Raw genomic sequence first — 18,921 nt, 5'->3', positions numbered from 1 at the left:
TTCCCATTTTCACTTTGTGCATGGCCCATCCATTGTGAGCTGATATACTCATTCCTAGTCCTGTCTATCCATGTCATTCTCAATGCAAATCCCAAGGCAAATCTTAGCAAGCTTTGACTCACATTCCTACAGATTTGCCCCGTCTTATTGCCAGTGGCATCATCCTTGAACCATATGTCAAATCACTATCATCCTGTAAACCTTTACTCTTCAAAGCTGTTTTCAGAAAATGCTGAAAGAATTAGGCTGGGACGTTGTCCCAAGTTGCTGTTTCTCCCTGTTTCACGGACTGCGGTGCTGCTTGGGTAGAGCACAGGAAGCAGGACACATTGCTCACTATGAATTCATTTGAGAATTACTTATAGTGTATTCACACAGGTAGAATTAGGCATCAAGTAGACTTTGTAGTAGGGAGCTGGCTGGCTAAATGTCCATGTGTCCAGATTGCTTCAGGCAACTGGATTCTCAAATGAACCTCCATCAAAAAAAGATAAGAGCTGCAGTGCATGTGTGAAAATGACTAGAGTGTAACTGTTTTAAATGCAAAAATAACAGTGCTGAAAGTTGTGTGTGTGTGTGTGCACCCATTAGGCCCTGTGATGCAAACTTTTGGTGCCATCTCAGTAATTATATATAAGAATAAATCAACTTGCGTCCTTTGATTCTGAGGCGCCAAACCATACCCAAAAACAGACTGTACCCTGTGAACCTCAGTTTGTGCCTGAACAGAACCAATTCTAATTTCAGCTGCCAGATGTTGCTGGGACACTGGGCAGACTGCACTCAGCCAAATAAAAATGTGATAAAATTATTTTTCAGGATGGCACCCCATTTTATAAGAAATGTAACTCTTCTCAATAAATTTTCATGGATTTTATTAATTTCTTTTACAAGGGTATGATGCATTGACATATCAAGCTAAAAAAACAAAAAAAACAAAAACACAATACTATGATATACAGACATTTATTCAGGGCTCTACTGCATGTTGCTAATGAATCTGATTTATAGATTCTCTATAAGAGCAAAAAGAGATTAATACCCCATTCATACTGGTTTAGGGGAAATTTCAGGCAAACTAATTCAGACCTCTTCTTAAAAGAACTACAGAGAGAAACAAAGGACCATTTCTTGAAAGTAAATGTTTTGAAAAAGTAACCCCAGGTCACTAATTAAAAAGTAATAGATGCATCCCCACTATAATTACACCCGCACTGACTCACTGCCCTTCGGTGTATGGAAAGTCATAACTAATGTGTCAGACAAACATGGCCCTTGAATGAGTTCACAGGACACACTGCAGCTATTTGAAGCTGTTGCTAGATAAGGTCTTCTATCAAGTGAGGGGGGGAAAAACTCTGGCTAGCTGCGTAACTTAGTGTGAAACTTGGAGAAAAAAAAAAAAAAGAAGCACTTTGAATAAGAGCCTGCGCTTAACATTAAATCAAGGTTTCAGATTTTATGAGGATTTGAAGAACCCCCTAAAGATATTAAGTGTGTGAGATGCAGTGTTAGCCTTGAGCTAACAAGTGTTGCTGTCTGGAGGGCCCTAAATAAACTGTTGAGATAACCGAACCTTGTGAAAACAGCTGCTCCTCAACACTAGGGGCTAGTGCTACATTTGAAAACCTATGCAGACTTCACTTATGCTGGAAAAGTGAGTTCAAATAATGCTAATACTATATCAATGGTGGGCTTTTAGCATAACAAAGCACTGCCCAATGAGCAAAATAAAGTCTACTTAAAATTTTAAAAATCCATATAGTGCTTATGCACAGCAAAGATTTGTCATTAGAGAAAACTCCACATGCAAACATTAATAAAATATTGCACATTGCTTTTAACCTCATGAAATCCTCCAGAATTATTTGTAAACTATAAGGAAAAGGGATTTGTTCCCCTTAACAATAATGTTAACAGAATGTCAATATGTTATAAAAATGGGTGAGTATGTCCAAACTTTTGACTGGTACTGTATATAAAAACTGGGACAGACTGGCAGCCTCTCCAGGGTGTACTCCACCTCTCACCCTATGGAAGCTGGGATAGGCTCCAGTCCCCCTGGGACTGAATTGGATAAACAGAAAATGGATATAAAAAAAAAATCCATAGACAAAAGTCCATAACATTTCATCCTCATAGCGAACACTCCTTTGCACTTTTTGCTTACAATTCCCATACAGACAATGGGAGTAAGACTGCTTTGCATTATCCCTCATCACAGTGATAATAAGTGAGTTATGTGAACTAGTAAATGAGGTAGTTGCATGCAAGATTTCTCTTGGGCTGACCTTTTTTATTTATTTATTTTTTTGCCTGCACATCTAATGACTGCGCAGCCCTTTGAAGAAGATGGAAGTTTGACGGAGTGGCAGTGTTTGTGAGCACACATGCAGCACACTTTCCCCACAGGAGCCGCCTGGGTAGATTGCCTGTGTACTTTCCTAGCTCGCTGCCGAGCTGAGCTGTTTCATGCAGCCGTGGAAAAACATACTGACTAAAGCCATGCTGGATCAAAGGGCAAACAACACATCGGCATGCACAGACATACGAACATGTATGTCCAACTCAGTGGAAAATCTGGATTGCTACACATGGACAAATGAAATGAAATGATGAAATTGCATTGTATGGGTCAGCTGTCCTTCAAATTCTCTTCAAACAATAGTGGTGAGTGAAATGCCAGTGGGACAGGTTTAAGACAAGCAGGGAAATGTTTTTGTTGAAAATGCACACCCTTCAACAAAGGGCAAGCAGATACTTTTACCGTTCAGCATGTGACCAATACATTGCTGCAGCCTATCTCTAAAGCACTAGTGCCTATTGTTTAGTAGTGTCGCAGAAAAGGACCGTATCTCTACTCCTTTATAAATGCAGCATAATCCTTTCAGGCCACGGAGCTGTTGGTTGGAGCATTGTGCATTCCAACAAACTTGATAAAAGACGGGCATACTTGACAAATTCTATTCCATCTGGCCATGTCCTTCGTTGTGTCCTTCAAATGCATGTAGATTCAAATCCACTTAATTGCAATCATGATTCAATCATTTTAAGACATAAGAATGAGCGACACATACATATTCATGCACAAGACATGAATATGCACACATCAGCATAACAAGGAACAAAGGTATTGTGACAGTTAGTTACTCAGATTTGGAAATGAATACATTATGGAGGAGTACACTGAACATTTATTTTCTACTGTACAGTATATGTATACTGTATATATGTATACTGTATATGACAAAATGCATGGTAAGAAGTAAAGGATCAGAGGAAGTGTATGGGCCACCACATGTCACTCAAGGCCTCCTAAGGAGAGAAAGTAGATCACTACACATCCACTAAAGGCCCAAATGAGGCAGAGCAGGCAGAAGAGTGAACCTCAAGGCTACATGGTTAAATCACAGATGACTGCATCAAAACAGCGTCACATGGCCGTAAACTAACAGCAGTTAGGTTTAGGCACGTAAAACAAGGGTAAGGGTGAAGGGCTGAGTTCAATTTTTGTTTCACAAGTTTAACAGCCGGATGAAGGATAGATGACTGGACCAGGACTAGTTTTCAGACTAATTGGATGTCACAAATCATGCTCTCAGTTACACACTTTAAATCACTTTAAGCCGGTAATTAAAAAAAGTCCTCATTTTTGAGAAACAGCATTGCTACACCAGGCTATTAAAGCGTGACTGATAATCCTAAGAAACTAAATGTTACACTACATGTTACAGTCTAACTATTTCCATATGACAGCTTTTTCTGATTAATGTGACTGGCTACTAAATGGTCATGAAATAAACTGTGCTGATATTATATTACCTATTGGCCATGTTTAAAAATATTCTCCACTGTAGTTATAACTACTTGCTGCAGAAGAACAGGAGAAATCTGTGCCTCGTGTGTAACGATGTGTTTAATATCCCCATCAGCATGAAATTGTGTTGAAGAGTAAACATGCAGAAAAATGGAAAAGTGGAATTCAACTAAGCCAACCAGTGAAGAGCAAAAAAGACAAAAAGACAATGAAGGCAGGAGAGGAAGTGCAACCGAGCACAGGACGAGAAGGGAAAGAGAGAGAAAGCATCAGTGGCAGAAGGAAAGGTCCTGGACTGGCCAGGTGTGGGGCAGGTGGAGAGAGGATAGAGGGTAAAAGGGAATGGAAAAGGACAGTGAAAAAGAGGAGGAGAGACCCTAGAGGACGGGGCCAGCCTGTTGGTGAAGGACTCGAGCATAAATTAAGAAGATAACGGAAGATATTAATAAAGAAGTGCAGAAAAGCCAAAGAAGGAAATATAACTCATATAATCCCAAAAAAGCTTTGACGCTGTGTAAACTATAAAAAATAAAATAAAATAAAATAAAACAGGATGCAATGATTTGCAAATCTCATAAACCCATAGTTTATTTACAATAATAAATTAAAAAAAAAATTTACTTTTTAAACTTAGACCCTTTACTATTTAATAAAAAAATATTTGCACTTTTTGAATTTGATGGCAGCAACACATCTCAAAAACAGCTGGGATGGGTCAACAAAAAGCTAGAATGGTGGTAGTATTTGGTACTAAAAAGAAAGAGCTGGAGGAACATTTTGCAGCTAATTAAGTTAACTGGCAACAGTTCAGTAACAGATTAGGTATAAAAAGTTCAGAGCGGAAGAGTTTTCAGAAGTAAAGGTGGGCAGAGGTTAATCTGCAAAACAATTTCAACTACAAATTGTGGAACAATTTTCAGAATAATGTTCCTTTTAAATAAGACTTTAAATATCTCATTTTCTACAACATGTAATGTCAAAAAGATTCAGAGAATGTGGAGAAACCTCTAGTCAAGGGACAAGGCTGACAATCAATATTGTATATTCATGATCTTCAGGACCTCAGGCGGCACTGCGTTAAACGCAGGCCAGATTCTGGCATGGAAATCACTGCCCAGAAATCACTGTTCACCGTGCCATCCATAACTGCAAGTTAAATTTCTATCATGCAAAGAAGAAAAATGGGTGGAAAACTGAATCGAATCAAAATTTGGGAATTTGGGAAAACAGACATTGCATCCTCCAGACTGAAGAGAGGGATCATCCAGCTTGTTATCAGTTCAAAGAGCCTACATCTCTGACAGTAGTGCCTATGGAATTGGCAGCTTTCAAATCTGGAAAGGCACCATCAGTGCTGAAAAGTATATCTTTAGCATCACTGCATAATTGCCTAAACATATTTTGGCCAAATTAAGATATCTGCCTAATTCTACTTTGCTAATACTGTAGATTCATCCTGCATTACTGCCTATTATTGCCTAAAAATGAGTTATGCAATTATGCTATGAAGCTTTTTTTTTCAGGGAAGGCCTTACATATTCCAGGCTAACCTGCATACTGCATCTATTACAACAGCATGGCTTTGTAGTAGAAAAGTCTGGACACTGAAGTGGTCAGCCTGCAGACTTTTCACCAACTGAAAACTTTTGGCACACCATGAAACAAAAATGAAAGTCCCAGGACTGTTGAGCAGCTAGAACCCTATATCAGAGAAAGAGGAATAGAGACGGATGAGTGAAAGCCTTCACCTGAAGGAGCAGACGGGGGAAAGAGCAGGAGTGAACAAGATGGTCGCAGAAGGATTGCTCATATTTAGACAGCTCCCTGCTGCACTCAGCTCTGCTTCAACACAGATAACTCAGTGCATCCATTAGTTCCACTAATTCCCATCACCATCTGCCAAGCAATTTCAGATCCACCACTGGAGTCACAGGAAAGGTCCAGGATTTTGGGGGGAGGGATGTTGGATTTGGAAAATATTAGATTAATTTGCTTAATTGAAGTGCCTAATGTTTCCATAACTCAACAGTGGAAGCCCTAAAGGAAATCAGGTGTCAAAAGTGTGATCACAGGTCCCTTCTCATAAGAAAAAATGTTGTCTACCTCTCTTGACTGAAGGAGTTTTCTTCTAAATGAAGACAGCTAACTCATCACAGTTTCTAGCATTGCATATCACACATTATTACACACATCTCTGTCATATTATGAAAGAATGACAGTAAGAGACAAAGAGCAGAAAATTATGCTGTCCTTACCTTCATAAGCTACCTTAAATCCATGAGCGCTTACTGCAAAGTCACTGGTAAGCCTCAGGGAAAAAATAGAGCCAGAACTGGTAACAGGTGGAGGGATGGTAAATCCTGTTAACCTGCAGATAAGGAAAAAGAGACCTCAGTATTGAATGTATGACTGTATTCACGACACTTTATGAAAGCCCACATCACCTTTGCGCCAGCATGAAACAAGACACCCCCCCCCAAAAAAGAGCCCCTAACTCTAAAACACATTCAACCAATGAACATAAGAAATGTTTTTATGAACTTCATGCCATGATATCCACAAAAAACTGTCATATATTCTAAAATATATACTGTAGATCTGTTTATGATTTTACATGTGCCTTTTCAATTTAAATCACCTAGGCCACCTATAAAAGAAAATGAGTGTAAGTTTACGTTTTTTGTTGAGAGATGTATGCAACAAAATGCAATGACTCTACACATAGTTAAATTTGTTACATATAATGACTACTTAAAAGTCCTCACACCAGCAGTGACTTTGTGCATCATAGCATTTTGGGTCTAATAAAACAGAACAGCTCTGAGAACTGTGATACAATTTGTCCAGCAGTAATATACTCGGTACTATACAATCAAAACCCAAGTGTGAACCTTTCCTATTGTTGGTTGGTATGTGAGGGCTGGCAGCTGCATTGTAACAGACTGCTTCATTACCACATTTCAAATTAAGTGCAGACCCAAACAAATCCATTTACTTTCACGATGTCGTAAACAAGATGTGTTGCTGACCATTCCTCAGCAGCAGTTGCTGATGTTCTATCGACCTTCCACCGCTGTAAGCCAGGCAGCGAAGCATGAACTGAAGTTGTGCAAGAAACAAAATGTCTCCTTTTCTATTGCCGTCTCATTTTCTTGCTTTTTTTTTTTTTATTACACATTTTAGAGCAGTTTGTGTGACCAAATCTCTATTTGACAATAATCCAGGTAAATAATGAGGTAAATAATGTCTGTAGAAGGCCAAATGCGCAAAAACAGAAACTTCCCAAGTGACAGCAATGAAGAAGGTGCTGTATTTACAACTTCAATAGAGTTTCCAATTACAGCACTGTGAACTGTGCAGTAAATAATCACCCCTGTTTGCAGGCACAGCCCAGCATGCCACGATATTGCTTAGCATCAGTTGCTGCATGACGTAACTTTAAATAACGGAAAGAAGACTTAAGTGGCAACCTTGTTAGAAGCTCAGTGACAAAAAAGATCATTGCACAGAATTTAACTGTTACAGTGAGTTCATTAACAGTAAATAAAAGGTTTTACAATCAAAAACTTTGCTGGTGTCTTTAAAAACAACAGCAAACACATGGGAGACATGTAACCCACTGAAACTATATTTATATATTTATACTCTATTCACCGAATTACTAATTAACATTTTTGACCAATGACATTTACTTAGGCAATATCTAAACTGGTTACAAACTGGATGATAAAGGGAATGTCATTTAAACCCTACTCAGCACCCACACCGTGCAGAGTGAAGAAAAGGAATAAACATAACTATGCTCCTCCGTGCACTGACAGAAAACAAGTTCATCAAAATTCTTTCAGATGTGGACTGGAAACATTTCTCATGACACATTCAACATTAAAATGTCACACATGGATGCCTCAGTTTGACATGACTTTGGCTCTGTGCTATCAAGCCCAAAAGTCACATTGAAAAGACAAGTGTGTAAACTTGGCCTTTCCCTTCGGTCCTACCATTGGCCACCGCGACATTTAGCAAACGAGCCCTCAGTCTTTCTTTTGCAACGCAATTCTTTCTGTGCCATTTCAACCGGAAGAAGGGGGTTGGAGGGGTCCACGGTACCATTTCGGTGTAATAGTTTTCAATGAATTGCAGTTTGATGTCAAGCTGAGCAGTCTTTAAAATTGCTCTATTTACCCCAAGTCTGTGGAGGAGGATCCATGGGGGAACTAATTATTGGCTGAACAGAACGGACAAGAACAGAGCAATCAGTGGCTTCAGAGTGCATGCTCACACAGATATTGATGGCACTCACCAGCTTGAGTGCAATGCAGTTGCACAATGACACTAAAACGCCTTGACCTGAAATGGTTGCTGGAGAAGTGGAGCAAATGAACACTGAATTAGTCTGTCCACGAATAAACAAGTTGAGCAAAGTATTTTGTGTTTCAGCAATGACTATAAAAACTGAGTGCAGAAGGAAGAGGAAAAAGTGCTGCTATGGCAACATGTGATAGAGAGAAATGAAGAGAAGAGAAAAACAGATGCAGCATACCGACATATACAGAGTAGCGAGAAGAATGGTTCTTAATCTCCTACAATCATGCTAAAAGTCTGGAAAAAAGAAAAGCAAACACATGTTCTTATGACCAAAAGTGAGGCAGATAGTAAAACACAGAAAACTGAACTATTGCACTGACATCATCTTGGCACTAAACAGCAAAGAAATGAGGATGCCATGGGTTTAGTTGACATTATGTGGAGACAGTGTTTCTAAAGCTGGCATGGAAAAGGATTAAGAGGTGACAAGTCTAGGTATGCATCAATTCTACGTGCCTTTCTATACGCCTGAACCTCAAATTTCAAATGTGGACAGGTCATGTCTCAAGTCTGCTGGTCAGGATGATGTAAGACTATATCAAACTTGAATATCTGAGCAAGCACCATCTTTAAGTATGGGTGTGAAAAGATGCATCCACCTACAGTAAGAAACACTCTGCTTCTCTGCAGATTCAAGCAGACATGAAAACATGTTATATACGCAGCTGATTTTGAGATCAAGAGAATGACAGTCACTACACTCTAATTAGAATGACTGATACTGAAGAGTCACGAGGAATAAGAGCATCTACATTGCCTGAATTTGGCAGTTCAGCAGACACAGTAGTGCTTCCTGGGGTTGAACAGGACACATCAATTCTGTAAAATGTTGCAAAGGTCCATAGCATAGACAAGATCTGGATTATATGGATCAAAAATCCATATCGGTGTCAATGACAAAACACTATGCATCTGGGTATATTCTATAAAGTGGGTTTAATATTCTAAGTAGTAAAAGTTGTAAATTGAAACAAAATGTGAGATGCCAAGCACTTTTTAAGAGACTGTGATAAAAATCAAAAAACTTTTAAAGGCTAGTTTCTCCGTATCCATACCAGCTTGAAAACCCGAAGTAGTGTTTAACTTGAGTTCGGATCTCATGGATAGTCTCTAAACATTGGATGACATCATCCACAAAGGCCAGAACACAGACTATAACAGTACCTATTGGTTTGCAGGTCAGAGCTATAAAACCTTGATACAAGCATTTTAGCCATCGCCACCTTGGCATGAGGAATGAGGGGTGTATCTGACCGAACTAGAGATGAACACCCATTCAGTAGTGACTCCTCAATCACAAGTAATCACCATATTAATGTTTATTTTACTCTAGACTGGAACATACTTTGCAAGAGTAACAGTAAAGAAGACCTGAAACTAGCCTTTGAGCACAAATGCTCATGAAATTTCCAAATTATTAAATAAAGGAGAACTACAGTCATCTTCTAGAGTTCCTTCAACTGTGATATTAAAAAAAAGAAGAGCCCCTGCAGGATATTAGAAAGAATCTAGTTTTGAGGCACTTTCAATGCCAAATCTACCAACTTGCTGCAACAGAATGTATACTGAGGACAGTTGTTACAGGTGACACTTCATTGGCTGAATCAGGGAGAGAAACCATGGAGCATGGAAAGCATGGAGCAACCAAACTGTGCAATAATTCTCCCTGACCCTCTGGAGGACTTGGGGAATTAAAGGTAATGCATACTAATATTTCTTGTGACACAGCGTGCAGGCACAGATTGATCCTGACTCATGAGACTCTGCTGGATCAGTTGAGGACACACCCAAGTTAGCAGCTCCCTTGCCACCTGGAGGCAGCACAGAGACTGTTAAAATAGTGATTTATATGGCACACTATATGGCACAGTATTCACACCAGCACATGTTTGTGATGTACGAGTGGCAACAAACCATTGGAAGTAAGATAAATCCACCCTTAGCTTGAGCACATTAATATGTTGTGATGATCAAGGGGTTTCCCACATGCCCCTCACTGTCCTATGCTCCCAGATGGCTCCCCAGTCTGTCAGTAATGTATCTGGGTTGATTACTGATCTTTCATAAGAAAGGTTCCCCAGTGAGGTTCCTTTGAGAATGAAGTCCCTGTCCCTTCAGGCAAAAGCAGTATCCCTCTCCTGTCCTGTGCTGGATGGAGATCAAAAGAACTCAACTATATGGAAATCACCAAAGGAATCACCACTAATGCTACTGCCATCAATTTTTGCAGTTTCTAAAGCTGTTAACAGTCACAAGCTTCTATTTTTTGGAAGCAACTTAACTCCACGTTCTCCAAACTGTCCTCTCAGGAATGAGATGTGCATTTGTTGTTCCAGAATTTAAAAAAAGGGAGAGAAAAAAGTTTTCTTATTGCAGTGGTTATTCCAGTTCATAAGAATCAAGAATCACAGAAAATGAAAATGAGCCAGAATGTGCTCTATGTCTTGATTTACAGTACCAGTCAAACGTTTGGACACACTCACCCATTCATATGAATGGGTGAGTGTGTCCAAACATGATCTAAACAGAGGTCAAAGATTAGCCAACCAAGTATGGCAGGATTTTGAGAACCTGTAACTAAAGTGGATAAGGCAGCTAAGACAACCTGAGTAATATTCACAGTGACAGGCCACATCTTAGAACCCAAAAGTGAAAAGACTGACTATGGAAAGAAAATCAGAAGTATCTCTGAAAATCCACAACCTGGAAATATGAATCTTCCTGAGATGTTGGCATGAAAATAGATTCAGTTTGACATGGAAGCTGATGTTTGTGCAAACAAATATCAACTTTGTTTGTGCATCACAAGGGCATCTGTGATACCTTAAAAATCACAGATTCCCATGTGAATGTGGTCAAAACAGAACTTCGGCCAAGCAAAATTGCTCAAATTTAAAGTATGTTTTGTTTTGCATAACTTCATGCATTTTCATAATTTGTATAATGAAAAAAAAAATCAACATATATGACTGGGACACCTTTACCACTTGAGTTATGAATAATGGATTAACAAGGGTTTCATACCTATACCTACAGTTTCCTACCTATACCTAACAATCCAGAAACAAGTATCTCTCAAACGAAAAGCAAAAAAGGGCAAATGCCATTTGCTGTAGCTTGTTGCTTTGGTAACAAGGGTAACAGGTGAGTGGTTGGAATATTATTAACAAATCGACACAAAGGGGCCTGCTGTCTTGTCAGACATAAGGAATATGACCTTGATATCAGACACAAGACTGCAAACTAAATCATACTTCTATTTGAGATTGTACAATGAAGACATGTTTAATGTCTGATTATGTATTAATCTCACTTTGGGAGGTAGTCTAGACTGACTAAGAAAATTAAAGTAAAAGTATAAAGTCAGGATAAAAACAGAACAACAATAAAGGCACTCTAATGTCTGCCATAAGTTTATAAAGTCAACTATAGCAACTATAATCATAAAAGCACATTTTAATATGCACAAGGATTTCTCACTGTATTTCACATCTGTAGTAAGCCTGGGTGGAAGGGACAGTTATATAATAAATATTCAATCTCTGAGTAAAATGAAAAAATCAGCTTTAGATAATCCAAGTTTCACTTTTAACCTATGAGTAAAAATAACTGTATTGACCTAAGATAGTGAAAGAACACAGTGCTTTTCATTAAAGCCTATTTAAAAACAAAAATATCTCTGGCATTATTTATAGTGGTACAGTATTCAGTAAGCATCTAACATGTTCCCATCTCAGAAACATTTATGAATTTATTTAAATAGTCCCCCAACCCCCACACACAAACCATAGTAAAATAATTGCAAAACATTTCAGAATGGGCACAGAAGCCATTTCTCAACCAAGAGTGTCGCTGCGGTTATAGAGAAATAACTTTCTGAAGAGCTAATGGATGACAACAGTACCAGGGTAAAAAAGATTTACTTTTACCCCTTTTGTACCTACATAATGCCGGTGCAGAGAAAGTCTTGCCTCAGTGCTTCTTGTGAGACTCAGGCCACAGTTCAACAGGTCTGAGAAATGAAACACTAGGTAGCATTGTGTAGTAGAATTGCAGTGATAAGAAAAACATGGTACACAGAAAGTATACCCTACATCTACAAATCATCTGTGAATTTCTTGCTGTAATCCCTCTCACAGCCACTAACATCCAACTTCGGGACTCATAATTTTATGGTGCTATCCCAAGTTGTCTTTTTTTGGTGGAAATCTACAGAACTGGTTCTCAATAAGCCACTGGTGCCAACTCTGCCATGGTAACAAAGATGTATATTGTGACAAAGGACCAGAGTGCCAGCTGATGGACGCAGGCTTTGCGTCCATCTGAAAAAATCTGAAAAACCTACCTCAGCCCTCAAGGTAACTGTCAAAAATTCCCATCATCTGATTAGTGTGTCACAGTAGCATTGTGCCATGAAGAGAGGGAGACAGCGACAGGAATTATGTACCTCTATTTGTCTAACTCAGTGTCTGTCTGGCTCCATTTATCTCTCCTTCAGTCTCTGAACAATAGTGTCTCTCACACTGTTTCTGGTTGTTTATTTATTTCTACTTTTCTTTTCCCCCATCTTGCTGGTTCACCATTTGTGTCATGTTGCCTTTTTGTATATCTCTAGTTGTCTCTGCCTCCCTCTCTTTGTTGCTTGACCTCCTTTAGTGCAAGAAGAAAGAACAAAAAGCGATGGAGTGGAGAAGAGGCCTTAAGTGTTCTGGCTGATATTATCAAGTAAGCAAAGATTAAAGTGAACGGTTTGCCTTCAGTTTATTGTTGGAAACTCTGCAAAATAAAGCCTCAACAGAAAGCCAAAAAAAAAAAAAAAAGCAGCTGGCAATATCAAATCATCCACTTAATTCATTTCTGCTTTTTTCTGACTTGGGGGAAAAAATAATATGGCAAAGTAATTTCTTGAATTGAAAAGTGAAAATGTAAACTCCAAAGAATATTTACTTATATATGCTTCCTGTTCCACATCTCAAGATTTGCAGAGTAGCATTTTGTCATTTTCTATCCACTTACCAGCCGCTTTATTAGCTGAATCTGTTGAACTGCTCATTAATGCAAACATCTAATGAGCCAATCACCTAGCAACAACTTGTCAAGAACAGACAAGATGACCTGCTTTTCAAACTGAGTAGAATTAGAGAAGAAAAGTGATTTAAGTGACTGTGAATAAGGCATGGTTGTTGGTATTTCAGAAACCCACACAACCATCTTCTCTTTACTGAGAATTGCCCAAAAAGGAGAAAATGTCCAGTGAGCAGCAGTTCTCTAGGTGAAAATGCCATGTTGATGCCAGAGGTTATAGAATAACCAGACTTCTTCAAGCTGACAGGAACTCCAATAATCACTCGTTACAACCAAGGTATACACAAGGGCACCCCTGAACATACATGCCAAACCTTAAAGTAGATGGGCTACAGCAGCAGAAGATCACACTGGGGGCCACTCCTGTCAGCTAAGAACAGGAAACTGAGACTACAATTCGAACATTGCTCACTAAAATTAGATAACAGAAGATTGGAAAAATGTTGCCTGGTTTGATAAGTCTCAATTTCTGCTGTGACATTCAGATGGTAGGATAAGATTTTGTGTAAACAGCATGAAGCATGGATCCATCCTGCCTTGTATCAATAGTTCTGGCTGCTGGTGTTGGTGTAATGGTGTCAGGAACATTTTCTTTGCAGTCTGTGCCCCTTGGTACAACAAAGAGCATCCTTACCTGAGTGTTATTGCTAACCATGCCCATCCCATTGTTATCACAGTGTACCCATCTTCTGATATCTAGCATTTGCCATAGAATCCCAGAATTGCCAGGTCCGCCACTGGAGCCCTGTGCTTTTCACAGATGAGAGCAGGTTCACCTTCCTAGTACATTACCTAGTCCATATCAGTATAGATATCCAGCATGATTTTTTCCCAATTGAGATCTGGTGTGTTTTCAAAGTGTTCCTTTAATTTATTTATTTATTTATTTTGAGCAGTCTACTAACAGACTAATTAACTGACCAGTTCTCAGACTACAATAAATCTTTAAAAATAGTAAAGGCTAGATAAACTTAGCAGATAAAAAAAAGAGAGAGAAGATAGAAGTTCTGCCAGTGACCTAACAATGTATCAATTTATAAACACAGACTGTCAGTCCATTTTACTAACAGCACTGATCAAGATCAAGGAGAGGCAGCAAAGTAATTTTTCTGTGGTGGAGTTACAGATGTTAGTGGAAGACCAAAAGGATTTTGGTCAAAGATTTCAAAATTGCTACATCTAATCTGCTCTATAACACCACTGTGGACCTGTTAAATATGGTAGGGGAAAAGGAGCTTTCCACTGAGAAAACTGAAAGAAGATGGTATAATCCAAGATGATGCACAAAGTACAGTTGAAACCAGGACTGGATGAAAATCTCAAGAAACATTATCATGTTTTGTCATGCTGTATTGATTCTTAATTGATGCCTTTCTTACAATTTCTTACAGCATATTTTATTATAATAATCTGGTATTATATACCTGTAAAATGACACAAACACACATGCAAAAAGTAATTGATTTACAATTTTACAGACAAAATTTCTTTCTAATTTCTTTACCATTTATGCTATATGCATTGTGGCTCTGGTTTCTCTGGTATAGAGCAGACAACTTTGTGTTGTAGATTTTAAATTGACTGAAGTTTTTTCTTTCGCTATTTTCTTAAATTAAAATTTTGATTCATGATTAAGTATTCCGGTATGAACTTAGCATTTAACTAACTGAATACAGGTACTTTTTAACCTCAGAAAATGTCATTTTTAAATTGCTAGTGGTGGAGTATGGCTGATTCCCATCACGCAGTTTAAATATTACTGAAGTGTTTACCAGCTTGCTTAAGTTTTTAATTATGGAGCCTGACGTAACAAATCATTCATGTGAAAGCTTTTAGAGAGGGCCTAAATAATGGATTCAGAAGCAGCAGGTGCACCCCTAACCTGAGTTTTGTTCTTTTTTGTTTTGCTTGTTTGTTGTTACACTCCAAGTTGACTTTGACATGCTTTTTCCTATAGAGACTTCCCCATAAAACTCTGACTGACAGCACTGAGGTGATTTTCTTTTCTTTTAAGTAAGAACATTAGAGGCTCTACAAGAAAGATTATCAACTGGTATTGGTCATCTATTTGAACAAGGCTCAGTGACTCTGGCTAGATGGCCTGGTGTTTCCAAACTCCATTTCACAGTTATTAAAACTACTGTGTTACTGGGATTACTCAATAGACATAATGATTTTCTACGCTTGCCCTGATGCCTCACCGCAATCCCTCAATACTACAGAAGTCCACAGAGACTTCCTTGGACTTCATGGCTTAGTTGCTGCTCTGAGATGCAGTGTAAATTCTGAGCGCATACATATAGACACACACCGACGTGTGTGCCACTGTCAAATTAATTCAATTAATACCAGATGGTATCAATGTTCTAGACACATCCAAATGAAAATAAAACAAACATGATGCACACGGCCACAAAGTGCTGCAACAAAGTGCTGCAACAAAGCCATTACACAGCCATTAATCCTGCTTTTATTTAATGAAAACCTAATTTTTGGTACAAGAGCCAAAATTAATTGACAGGTTTAAGAAAATTATTAAAAATGAAAGCAAATGGAAAATGAAAATTAATTAAAACAGAACTGAAGTCCAAAAAAATAGAGAATGTGTAAAAAACATTGTTTCTGTATGACAACAGAAATGGAATTGCTTAAGTGTCTGGCGATTGACGTATGCCATGCTCCATTATAATGGAAGCACTACAAGTTGTGTCAATGATCGTAAATGAATAGATATGCCTGTAGATCTCATACTACCATGATACAATATTGTGAGTTTTTAACAAACTGCCCTCGGACTATGTATCACTTACATTTATGTCCATGAATACAAATCAATAGATTAAATTTCCTCAGTGTTTTGCATACTGCCATAACAGCCTGTTCGAAGGCCACATGAGTTCACTGAATAGTTTGATGAGTATGAAAATTATGTGAATCATGTGCTATAGCCTTTGTGGTCACCAGTTGCGGTCCATGAGAGAGATTATCTGGAGGGTGTTTTATCTCTCTTAGGCTGTTAACAGTGACTTGTAGGATCAATGGCAGGGCATACTGAAGCTGCTCTGATGGCACGTGGTGGGACAACATATTTGTAAAACACTTACTGTATGAAAAAGTGTTACAAAAACTCCACATAGAGAGGGCCACTCAGCCCACAAAGCTCAGCCACACAATATTTTGTAGGGTACTGTCTACACAGTGTTTATATCAAGGGTAACTGGTGTATGGTAAAGCAACAATTGCTGACAACAAGTGTCACTTAACAAAGACGAAAAGGAAACATTAAAAGACAACTTTTCTAGAAACAGTTGCAATTATGATAATATACCACCAGCAACTAGACTAATCCCCTTGCAGCTGTATGCCTTCACCAATCAGCCAACTCAGTAAAGTCAGAGTTTACATCCATATCTGTTCATATCTGATTAATATAACATATGGACCAAAGACTTTGCAGTACAAGTACAGCAATTTATTAAAGGGTATTAAGTGTTCAGCCAGTAAAGCCTGTTCTGATGAGTTGTAACCATGATGGTAGACAAGATGTTGCTGCAAAGAAGCAATGAATTCTAAAACCTAGATGCTTCATGCACATCTCCAACCTGACAACACAGAAAATCTATACAATAACCCTGGGTGACAACCCAAGATTGATGTCACCAATGCAACCAAATGTGATCACAATGTCCCCTTCAGTTCCTGCAGTATGGGGCTGAATAAATGTCAGAACTGTTTCTGCTGAACAGCACAATAAAGTTGCCCTTTAACCCATCGGATGCAAAATGTCAGAATTTAATCATTTTAGCCCATCTGAAGTTCATATGAAATCATATAATAATAAGCATATGAATTTCTGAATTACTGTTAGGCCACAAACAGTAATTTTAGTGAGGTCACAGTGACCTTTGACCACCCAATTCAAATCAGTTCATCCTTATGTTGGATGAACATTTGAAAGGATAAAATCTTTCATTTTGAAGCATCTTATGGAGCATTCTGGTATTTTCTGATGCTGAAGGTATGCAATAACATCAGAAGAATAACTTCTACAAATCTAACATCAACCCCTATTAATATCCATTGAGCCATCTGTGTTCTTCCACTTATCCAATTCAGGGTTGCAGGGAGGCTGGCGCCTACCTTAGCTGCCATAAGGCTGGGTCTATTTAATCTGGCTGTCATTAATCGTGGTAAAGACTTTGCCATTAAGCTGGATTTTACAGTCATTTTAATATGTAGTAGATGCTAAATTGTACACCAAAGATGGACAAGACGGAAATGTCAACATGAACAAGAAAGAATTGTGAGGCAGGTACACAGCCCCTCCCCTCACTAGAACCTGAACAACAGCAGCAAAACAAATTTGATGAAGCCTCTTAAAGACTGACACCCTGGTCTTCATGAGGAAATTTGTGATGCCAGAAAAGCTCCTGTTTTAATAGCATCAAGGTATTAACAGCAGTGTTGGGTAACGCATTACAGTACTGTAATCACATAACATTTTTCAGTAATGCAGTAATGTTACATGATACTGTATTCAATTCAGTAATTACATTACAGTTGCAATTATGTTGTTACTTGCATTACAAAGGTTCTTCAGTTATCTGCACGCTGAGCAGATAGAAAGAAAGAAAAAACATCAAACTTTTTCTTCCTCTGCACTTGAGCTACACTCAGCTGAATTTAGTTCATGTGCAGGGAGGAGGAATATGGTGGAGCGTTCTACAGCGGAGATATGGGCATTGCTTTTATTTTTATTGCATGAAAGGACAAGAGTACAATAGTAAACTGCAAACTGTATCCAGGACAGAAACAACTGCATTACATTGCTAACACAACTTCAGTTCTTTGCGTACATCAGTACATATATCCTGCTAAAACAAAGCTAGCCAAGAACCCAGAGTGATGTTAAAGCCGAGTGCATGTCGACCCCAGCCCACCAGCCAGACCCTGAACAGGTATCAAAGGCAGTGATGAGCAGTCAGGCTTGCAGCCTCCATTTCTATCTGTACATTTTTCTAAAGTAGAATCTCTGTGGCGATTGCTTTAGTCTCTTTTGGTGGGTTTTCAACTCTGCTTTGTATTGTTGGCTTTGTGTTCATACATAAATACTACAAGATCATATGTGTGTCCTCATTAGGATAGGGATTTGTATCAGTGTATGGTACTGCAGCCTCAGGTTTATATTGTTAACTGGTAATTATGAGACAGTGTGTTTCAGGTCATTTTATGCAGCAATGAGAATGCAGTATGTTACTTAATTAAACTACTAATTAAGTAACATACTGCATTACTTTTAAGGAAAGTAATGCGTAACGTGTAATACATAAACAATCCTAACACTGATTCATCATAAATGTTGCCCTAGCCAGGACACATGTTAAAGTTAGCTATTTAACTACTATGCCAATGGTACCAATAAGGTAGCAGGTAGCAGCTATGACTAATTAACAAAACAATGACATGAGTGTTGGTTAGGCAGCAAACATTATCAGTCCTGTCTGTCTGTAACATTAATAACAGGATAGCACAACTATTTATGTCCAAAAAGTGTTACATTTCTCTTAAAAGTCCCACATTGAAGCTGAGAAAAGCCTACCAGGAACTAGACAGAAACAGTGGGCAGCCTACCTTACCAACTCTATTTGAAT

At 38.5% G+C, this 18,921-nt stretch overlaps 1 protein-coding gene across 1 annotated transcript in view; it reads right to left on the bottom strand.

Annotated features, from left to right (window-relative positions):
* Positions 1 to 18,921, bottom strand: part of LOC115794073 (CUB and sushi domain-containing protein 3-like) — a 238,215-nt gene that overhangs the window by 190,077 nt on the left and 29,217 nt on the right. The window contains exon 3 of the mRNA XM_030749325.1: positions 6,073 to 6,185. Coding sequence (XP_030605185.1) covers positions 6,073 to 6,185 — 113 coding nt within the window. The remainder of the gene's footprint in view (positions 1 to 6,072; positions 6,186 to 18,921) is intronic.

Source organism: Archocentrus centrarchus, chromosome 16 (genome assembly GCF_007364275.1).
Source record: "Archocentrus centrarchus isolate MPI-CPG fArcCen1 chromosome 16, fArcCen1, whole genome shotgun sequence".
Classification (NCBI taxonomy): domain Eukaryota; kingdom Metazoa; phylum Chordata; class Actinopteri; order Cichliformes; family Cichlidae; genus Archocentrus; species Archocentrus centrarchus.
This window is presented reverse-complemented; position numbering and strand designations above follow the sequence as displayed.